This window comes from Montipora capricornis, chromosome 5, assembly GCF_036669925.1.
Source record: "Montipora capricornis isolate CH-2021 chromosome 5, ASM3666992v2, whole genome shotgun sequence".
Taxonomy (NCBI): Eukaryota; Metazoa; Cnidaria; class Anthozoa; order Scleractinia; family Acroporidae; genus Montipora; species Montipora capricornis.
In genome coordinates, this window is record NC_090887.1 from 9,234,974 (window position 1) to 9,244,973 (window position 10,000).

The following is a 10,000-nucleotide window of genomic DNA, read 5'->3' on the forward strand; positions in this document are numbered from 1 at the left end:
TGGACAAAGTAATTACTTTGGTTTTGGTTTTACGACACTCAACTGAAACTCGCTCTAAGGGCGAAGTTCTTTTGTTTTGGTCAAAAAACACAGCCACTGATTACATGAGGGAAAACACTCATCATTATAGGACCCTAATTGTCCATTTGTGGCCATGGGGAAATCAATGAACTTGGAGTTACTCTTGGCTGTTGTTGAAGTTTGTGGTCAAGCAGCAATGATTTGAGGGGAACGCAAACTTCAACTAAATTTTTATTGTAAAAACTACCAAACATAAGATTCTGTTTGGTTGTTAGGTATTGTGGTCTTGATAGCACTTTTGCCTCAACTTCCATGGCAGTTTCCCTGGTGAATAGCAGTTTCACGCCAGAAATAACTGCTTCACAATAAGCAATACCAATGCAACAAAAAATAATGTAATGACCATTGCACCTAGATGCATATCACCTAAATCCCATGCTAAAGATACCCCTAGGGTCTTGTACATTTACATAAATTTCGAAACCCACGCGGAAAATACGGCTTGGTCATCACAGGAAAGATCCCTTAATTTTATGCAGAGTTTTGAAGAGGTGAGCATTCGTTCGCACCCTTCCATGTATGTAGGTGATCTAGAGAGAGGCTGAGGAAAGTGTTCAATGATTTTCTGACCATTATCACTAACCCTGAAATGTACAAGTTCACTGTACTTGTATAAATTCAGTTACCTCATACCGTAGTCATATGAAATCTTTAGCACCCCAGCCTCTCAACCTTAGACAGTACAGCAATGTCCATCTAATCCAGGGGTATTGAGTTCAATAGAGAATTGCCGTTTTCATTTCGATACTTAAGCACCCCGGCCTCTCAACCTTGGACAGTACAGCAATGTCCGTCTAATCCAGGGGTATTGAGTTCAATAGAGAATTGTCGTTTTCATTTCGATACTTTAGCACCCCGGCCTCTCAACCTTGGACAGTACAGCAATGTCCGTCAAATCCAGGGGTATTGAGTTCAATAGAGAATGGTCGTTTTCATTTCGATACTTAAGCACCTCGGCCTCTCAACCTTGGACAGTACAGCAATGTCCGTCTAATCCAGGTGTATTGAGTTCAATAGAGAATGGTCGTTTTCATTTCGATACTTTAGCACCCCGGCCTCTCAACCTTGGACAGTACAGCAATGTCCGTCTTATCCAGGGGTATTGAGTTCAATAGAGAATTGTCGTTTTCATTTCGATACTTTAGCACCCCGGCCTCTCAAACTTAGACAGTACAGCAATGTTCGTCTAATCCAGGGTTATTGGGTTCAATAGAGAATAATTCTCTATTATTGTCGTTTTCATTTCCATACTAGGCTAGCAAGCAGATGGGTTTCGTACAAATACCAGTTATTTCCTGCTTTTAAGATAGGTTGTGCATACAAAACATTTGAAGTAATCCAAAGTGGTCACTCGTTTAAAATCTTAGCATCAAGAAGCTTTTTAGTGACGGATAGCGTGCATTTGAAATGTGTGTTGACCCAAATTTGATTTAATGAGCAGTTATGTTAACCTCCTGGCAAAAGACCTTTGTAACTCCAATTAGCTGGTGGTATTGTTGGCGCGAGAGGCAAATTAAGGAGCAGCGAAGCTGCACGGAGAATGGGTTGGGGTGTTGTGAAATTCCGCCCAACCAAAAACTGAGGTGATTTTTCAATACATGTGCCGCCCACTTTATCAATTACGAAGCGCCAATCAGAATAAAGCTATGATGCGAAACCAAGTTTTATATTACAACTGTCAATCTGGGCTCAAAACTGGATAGCGACATGCACGGTTCACGTTTTTTTTTTAATGGAAACAATAGCTGACACTTCAATGAATGCATGTAGTTATGAGTTATTCATTAACGTTAGAGTGCGTTTTCATTAGCATGTCAAATCGGCCGGGGTTTTAACCATTAAAATCTTTCGTAAAATAATGTTAGATTTCAAGAGAATTTTACACCAGACAAAACCTATAGGTGATCCCTGAAATGTTACCTGGTTTAAATTTTTTTTTCAGAAGCACATGATATATCCAGGGCCGGGTGGAAGTGCCATATATAGAAATGTATAATATATAAACATAGAAGTCAATTTAACGAAGTGCAAATTATCTCAGGCCCAAGGTAAATGATTTTCTAATACCATCAAAATCGATAATTCTGATCCCAGATCCAGAGTAACAATCCCTATCCCAGGAAATGAGGAGCATGTTAGTGGCGAAGGGAAATGACCTCATGTAAGACTCAATGTCTTGCCTGTTACGTCACATATGCTTTACGTATGGTATGGTAGCTAGAAAAAGGTGGTAAGTCTGTCTGTGAAGACTCGAATATTGATATCCTCCATGATACAAAAAAGTTTGTCTTTAAAGGGGCTAGGTCACGCGATTTTAGGCAATTTCAGCACTGATCGAATGGTCATAGAATTAACTAAAATATCAAAATAACTGTTCAAAACTATAGAATAACTCTAACAAAACACAGGGAAGCCAAGAAGGGACATGGATGGACAAAATTGGAGAGGATTGAAATGGATTGAATTTGGGTAAATTTGAAAAACGTCGGCCCACCTTTTTTCAAATTTATACCATTCTATATCAAAATGTCATTTACACAGCTGGAAAATCATTCTCAGTTGTTATGTGGCCGTGATTTTGCAAATGAAAGACTCTTGCTCTGCCAATTTGACGTTTAGAGCTCATAATTAACAAAAATAAACAAAATTACCTAAAATAGCGTGACCTAGCCCCTTTAAGGGCCCACGGACGGATTTTTCGAACGTTGCTAGGGAAGTGAAATGTTACTTCCGGTGACTAACGTCATCATATAGTGAGCTCAACAGAAAACCCACCCACAAGCAAAAATCACCGCACGAACTGTTGTTTCCATCCAAGATTTGTCCTCGCCCTTTCTCGCGCTCGCTCTCAGATCAACTGCGCATGCGTAAACGAACTGACTTCCGGTTTGAGAAAAAACCTAAATTTCCGTCGGTCTTTAAATTGAATTAATTTTTTTTCATATGACACGTTTCACCTCCAAATACAGAATATAGGTAAGCATTGATATTTTCAAATCATCTTTTTTGAAAATTTTATGGATATTTCAGGATTGTTTATCTCTCTAAAATGAACATTTTTCAAAATAAAAAGAAAACCATGCTTGGCTGGATGCAAAAACGAATACAAATTATGAAACCACTGATTAAATACCCAAATTGTGTAGCACGTAGACAAAATTAGAGTTTTCTTTTATTGGTCACGTGACCATGGGCGTGGCTTGATGACGTCATATTTAGGGTCATTGGTTTACAAAAGTTAGAAACTGACCAAAATTATGCCAAATTCTCTCAAATTAGTTACCTATTACATCCTTAGCAACACACCCCAAAAAATACGTCAGTGGGCCCTCAAGGAGACCAGTTATGTCCTTCAGAACATGAGTAAAGCCCATCAAGAGAAAGCTGCGACAACTGAAAGTTCTTAGTGTGAGGATGACATTGTCAAACAAATACCTGGCATGAATTGTCATGAACAGCTTTCAACTAATTCAAAGGAGTACTGAATACAAATGAATACATGTACGTTAACTTCAATTTGAGTTTGATTAAATAATTTTCAAGTGCATTTGCAATCATATGTTGTTTATAGCAAAAGAGGATGATGGTACTGCACTTGCCCTTGTCCTTTTACATTCTCCGCCAAAAATTACCCTCGTCATACCTTTGCCTGAAAAAGAACATCTTTTACAAACTTGAAGTTTGACAAGTGTTCTCAAAAATGCTTAACTGCCCTGGCATAAATTTCCCTCTTCCCGCTTCGGTGGGGAGTTGTAAATTCCTGTTGATGGGATGGAAAGCAAGAGTTACGAGAATTCCCGGCCGAGTTCGTAGTTTCATTAGAACCGAAAAAAAATCCACAAATTAATATTGTTGCTTAATTCTGTGGTTCCATTGCTGTGTCTTTCCTGGTTAGTGAGAATTCTTTGATGATCAGCTTTTCATTTCTTTATTCAATTTTACTTGTTGGCACCTACCGACAGAAATAGTTTCCCACATAGCAATGACATTGACATCCTATACACACTGAGTATTGATACACTGCAAAACCTGCCACCTATTTTTCATAATTTCAAAAAGCATTCAACGCATTCATTGTCAATTTCGATTACAACAACCAGATGCACAATGTTCATCGGTTTAACATTCATTCCAGTAAGCACATGTCCTATCAGGAGACTATTTTTTGATGTTTACATAAGCAAGAACTTTCGATAGTCAACATAAGTTATTCGATTGATTTCTTGATCCTTTAGGCAAGAAATGTAGGTCTCAAGTAACATTTGATTGACGTGTTCTTGTTATCAGCCAATCAGAAATTTCCGTCCGCTCAGTGACCAGACTATTAAAAAAACCTAAGTTTTGGAAAGGGGGCATTTCTCAGGGTCCCTCCCTATTCTCTGCATGTCATTCTACCACCAGCTACGCAGGCTAAACTCCAATAGGAGTGGATTTAAGGAGGCTGGCACCAGTTTCACCACCTTGTTATCAGAAGGGTTGTAAGTACTATACACCAACATTGCTTCACAAAATGTGCCCACTGTTGCAACGTAATAGGTTACCATGGCAACATGAAAGCTCTCAAAAAGCACCTAGTGTTCGTGTTTACCTACTTATTGCTCAAAAATGAAGTCGGTGACCCCCATTTTGTTTTAAAGATTTAAGGTAGCTCTTAATTGGCTTGTATGAAGTTTTCTTAAACTTTACCGATAGTTCTATCTCCGATTGCTAATTACTATCATACATTTTTGAACAATACGCAAGTAAAGACGAAATATTAGGTGCTTTTTTGAAAGCTTTAATGTTTCCATGGTAACCTATTACGTTGCAATAGTGGGCGTATTTTGTTAAGCAATAATTGGTGTTTCATATGGTGCTATAACATTGCTGTTACGCTATACAGTGTTGTAGTGACAACCCTTCTAATAGGGTCTCTTAAAATTAGTGAAACTGGTTCCAGCCACCTTAAAAGTAGTAACAGTAACCAAAGATTATTTAAGTGCAGTCAAGATGCTTGCGAATTGAAGTAGTGTCTGAGAGGATTAGCACGGAAAAGTAAAGAAGTTATTAAGGACGGTGCCTACCATTGTTATCGCGCATACCTTCTGCGCATCTCGAGATACTCGGTGTGATCTTCTTACGACTACAAAACTCCAGCGATAAAAATTCAAACACGCTTTATTCTTCATTCAACTGCCTATGACGGCGCGAACTCAACCCATGCGGTGAAAGCGAAAAGCGGTTAAGACTAGAAAACAAACAGATACATAAATTACTTAGTAAAATGAACTAATCGTAAACAGAAACTCGAAGAAAAGATACACTTACATTTGTTAGGAGCTGGTAACTGAATATTGACTGCTTGAAGCGAAGAAAGTAACAAACTGCCGAAAGCGAAACTACAAGAACTACTCACAAGCGAAAATGACTGATCGAAAACCCTAGAAATGACTAAATTAAGCCTTAAATACCTCTAAGAGAACGAATAAATTAAGCACTAAGTTCCCAATTAAAAGACTGACAACTGCATTCCTAAGAGAGGAATGCAACTCCGCTAATGAGCAGGCGTTTGGATCTAACACTCGGATTTCCTATCGGCGGTGCTTATTAATACAGGGATATTTTTGCGCAGTTCAAAAGCATGCGGAGAAAGCAGAACTTAGCTAGAGCTTTTGGTATCCAAAAAGAAAATTGGGGGTAACCATGCATTTTTAAGAGATAACTGAGCATCAATTTGGCAAAGAACGCCGCCATACATTGCTTTGTACTTTAAAGCTTTTTACAAATATTATTCATGAATTATCTTCGAAAAATGCGTGGTTACCCCCCAATATTCTTTTTGATTTCAATGACACTTATGAAGATCTGCTTTTCCCGCACATTCAGGAACCCGCACAAAAATGCCTTTGAATTAGTAGGCACCGTCCTTAAAAGCATGAAACAATGCTGAAAAGGGTTACCAAAGAGAACTTGTTAATTGTTTGATATAACTTTACAGTATATTCAACCATAATCAGGGGAGACTCAGTAACTTTGGAATTGATATTGATCGCAGTTCAGTTTTAAAACTGCTGGCTCGTACAACATTGCAAAAAAGTGATAAAACATTAAAATGTGTAATAGGTGCATAAATCGAGAAACGAACGAACTCTTCCGAAAAACCTGGATGTAAACTAAGCATACATAAATTAACATTGTTACAAAATCTTGATTATAAACAACACAGCAACTCCGAAGATTCACAATCATCATCATCTGTTTCAACTGATTAATAAGATCATGTGTTATACCAATTTTAGGTGAAGATCATGCAAACACAGCAGATAGTTACCATTCACTCGGGGTGATACAGCATTCTATAGGTGATTTTACCTCTGCTCTGCAGTCTGCCCAACGTGCATTAGAGGTGCGGATAAAACGTTTTGGAGACGATCATGCAAGCACAGCTGATACTTATCATTTACTAGGAATGACACAGCATTCGTTAGGTGATTTTACCTCTGCTCTGCAGTCTGCCCAACGTGCATTGGACGTGCGAATAAAACTTTTCGGAAATCATCATGCAAGCACAGCTGATAGTTATGGTTTACTCGGGACCATACAGCATTCGTTAGGTGATTATACCTCTGCTCTGCAGTCTGCCCAACGTGCATTGGACGTGCGAATAAAACTTTTCGGAGAAGATCATGCAAGCACAGCTGATAGTTATCATTTACTAGGAGTGACACAGCATTGGTTAGGTGATTTTACCTCTGCTCTGCAGTCTGCCCAACGTGCATTGGACGTGCGAATAAAACTTTTCGGAGAAGAGCATGCAAGCACAGCTGATAGTTATCATTCACTAGGAGTGACACAGCATTCGTTAGGTGATTATACCTCTGCTCTGCAGTCAGACCAACGTGCATTGGACGTGCGAATAAAACTTTTCGGAGAAGATCATGCAAGCACAGCTGATAGTTATCATTCACTAGGAGTGACACAGCATTCGTTAGGTGATTTTACCTCTGCTCTGCAGTCTGCCCAACGTGCATTGGACGTGCGAATAAAACTTTTCGGGGAAGATCATGCAAGCACAGCTGATAGTTATCATTCACTAGGAGTGACACAGCATTCGTTAGGTGATTTTACCTCTGCTCTGCAGTCTGACCAACGTGCATTGGACGTGCGAATAAAACTTTTCGGAGAAGATCATGCAAGCACAGCTGATAGTTATCATTCACTAGGAGTGACACAGCATTTGTTAGGTGATTTTACCTCTGCTCTGCAGTCTGCCCAACGTGCATTGGACGTGCGAATAAAACTTTTCGGAGAAGATCATGCAAGCACAGCTGATAGTTATCGTTTACTAGGAGACACACAGCATTCGTTAGGTGATTATACCTCTGCTCTTCAGTCAGACCAACGTGCATTGGACGTGCGAATAAAACTTTTCGGAGAAGAGCATGCAAGCACAGCTGATAGTTATCATTCACTAGGAGTGACACAGCATTCGTTAGGTGATTATACCTCTGCTCTGCAGTCAGACCAACGTGCATTGGACGTGCGAATAAAACTTTTCGGAGAAGATCATGCAAGCACAGCTGATAGTTATCATTCACTAGGAATGACACAGCATTCGTTAGGTGATTTTACCTCTGCTCTGCAGTCAAAGCAACGTGCATTGGACGTGCGAATAAAACTTTTCGGAGAAGATCATGCAAGCACAGCTGATAGTTATCATTCACTAGGAGTGACACAGCATTGGTTAGGTGATTTTACCTCTGCTCTGCAGTCAAGGCAACGTGCATTGGACGTGCGAATAAAACTTTTCGGAGAAGATCATGCAAGCACAGCTGATAGTTATCATTCACTAGGAGTGGCACAGCATTCGTTAGGTGATTTTACCTCTGCTCTGCAGTCTGCCCAACGTGCATTGGACGTGCGAATAAAACTTTTCGGAGAAGATCATCCAAGCACAGCTGATAGTTATGATTTACTCGGGGCGACACAACATTTGTTAGGTGATTTTAGCCCGGCTCGGCAGTCTGCCCAACGGGCATTAGATGTGCGGATAAAGCTCTTTGGAGAAGATCACGCAAGCACAAGTGATAGTTAATTTTTAATCGGGGCAGCACAGCATTTGTTAAGTGATTCTAGCTCGGCTCTGTAGTCTGCTCAACGTGGATTGGACGTGGGTATAAAACGTTTCGGAGAAGATCATGCAAGCACAGCTAATAGTTATCAATCACTCGGGATAACACAGCATTCGTTAGGTCATTTTAGTTCGGCTCGGCAGCCTGCCCAACGTGCATTGGACGTGCAAATAAAACTTTTTGGAGAAAATCATACAAGCATAGCTGATAGTTATCATTCACTAGGAGTGACACAGCATTCGTTAGGTGATTTTACCTCTGCTCTGCAGTCAAAGCAACGTGCATTGGACGTGCGAATAAAACCTTTCGGAGAAGATCATGCAAGCACAGCAGATAGTTATAATTCACTAGGAGTGACACAGCATTCGTTAGGTGATTTTACATCTGCTCTGCAGTCTGCCCAACGTGCATTGGACGTGCGAATAAAACGTTTTGGAGAAAATCATGCAAGCACAGCTGATAGTTATCATTCACTCGGGGTGACACTGCATTCGTTAGGTGATATTTCCTCTGCTGTGCAGTCTTCTCAACGTGTATTGGACGTGCGAATAAAACTTTTCGGAGAAGATCATGCAAGCACAGCTGATAGTTATGATTTACTTGGGGCGACACAGCATTCGTCAGGTGATTTTACCTCTGCTCTGCAGTCAAAGCAACGTACATTTGACGTGCGGATAAAACTTTTTGGAAAAGATCATAGAAGCACAGCTGATAGTTACCTTTCACAGCATTCTTTAGATGATTTTACCTCTGCTCTCCAGTCTGCCCAACGGGCATTAGATTTGCGGATTAAACATTTTTGGAGAAGACCAGGCAAGCAAAGCTGATATTTATCATTTGCCCGGGGGAAAGCTGCAAAATTACAGAGAAGATAGGGTAAGAACACTTGATACACTAAATGTATGCACACTTGATAGTGTAAACACACTTGATAGTGGTTACGGGTCATCCAAGTGACGCCCATTGATTAGGCTTCCTGAGATTGTGAATGGGAAGTTGCGATGTATTGGAGTAAGTGATAGTCAACTCCATTAGTTTACCAGGAACGCTGAGTAATGACATGGGGCGCCAGTTGCGTTTATCGGTTTAATTGTGTTTACCATTCACTTAGGGGTGATCCAGCATTCGTCAGATGATTTTACCTCTCCTCTGCAGTGAAAGCAACGGGCATTAGATGTGTGGATAAAACTGTTTGGAAAAGATCATGCAAGCAGGATTGGGCCGAGCAGTAATGGCGGATTGACGCTAGGTTTCTTGCTCTGTAAGAACCTGTGCACGAAGGGATCACCAGTTGTTCATATATGCTGATTATTAGATCGAAGATAACTGGATTGGGGCTTCCGCAGCTTTTCACGTCGAAGAAGAGAAGGGAGTGAGGAAGCAACTCTTCAAGCACGAATTCACAAGTGCCGCCACCTCCTAAAAGAAATCGTCAGTCTTCTGCGTGCTCGCTGATTGCGGAAAGCAGGTATCAAGGCCAATAATAGCACGCTTTCTTTCCAGAGAGGATAGAGGTACAGCTTTTAGAGCTCGGAATTGGTTAAAAGATTCTTCGAGATGCAAGGATATATATATTACACAGGATTATGCGAGATCAATACAGCAGGAAAAAGGAAAGTACTTATCAAGGCCATGTTTAAAGCAAAGGATCAACGTTTTGTCGCAAGAGCCCCAGACTATTAGACCATACGCTATTGACGGCAGTATTGCTTTACAGTAGACGTCCAACCGAGCGTTGGCAGGAAGGAAATAAAATGATTTTAAAAGACTGAGTTTCTGTGTTAAAAAGTTTGGTCAGTTCCAAAACA

General features: G+C 40.3%; 2 protein-coding genes across 2 annotated transcripts in view; both read left to right on the plus strand.

The window, feature by feature from the left end:
• Nucleotides 1-10,000, plus strand: part of LOC138050183 (uncharacterized) — a 56,616-nt gene that overhangs the window by 46,230 nt on the left and 386 nt on the right. Inside the window, exon 6 of the mRNA XM_068896642.1 lies at nt 6,360-10,000. This exon is cut by the window's right edge and continues 386 nt beyond it. Within this exon, the coding sequence (XP_068752743.1) occupies nt 6,360-8,155 (1,796 nt within the window). The 3' untranslated portion in view covers nt 8,156-10,000. The remainder of the gene's footprint in view (nt 1-6,359) is intronic.
• LOC138050184 (protein clueless-like) lies at nt 8,259-9,019 on the plus strand. Its single transcript, XM_068896643.1, has 2 exons — nt 8,259-8,276; nt 8,336-9,019. Exons 1-2 carry the CDS (start codon nt 8,259-8,261, stop codon nt 9,017-9,019), a joined length of 702 nt encoding a protein of 233 aa, XP_068752744.1.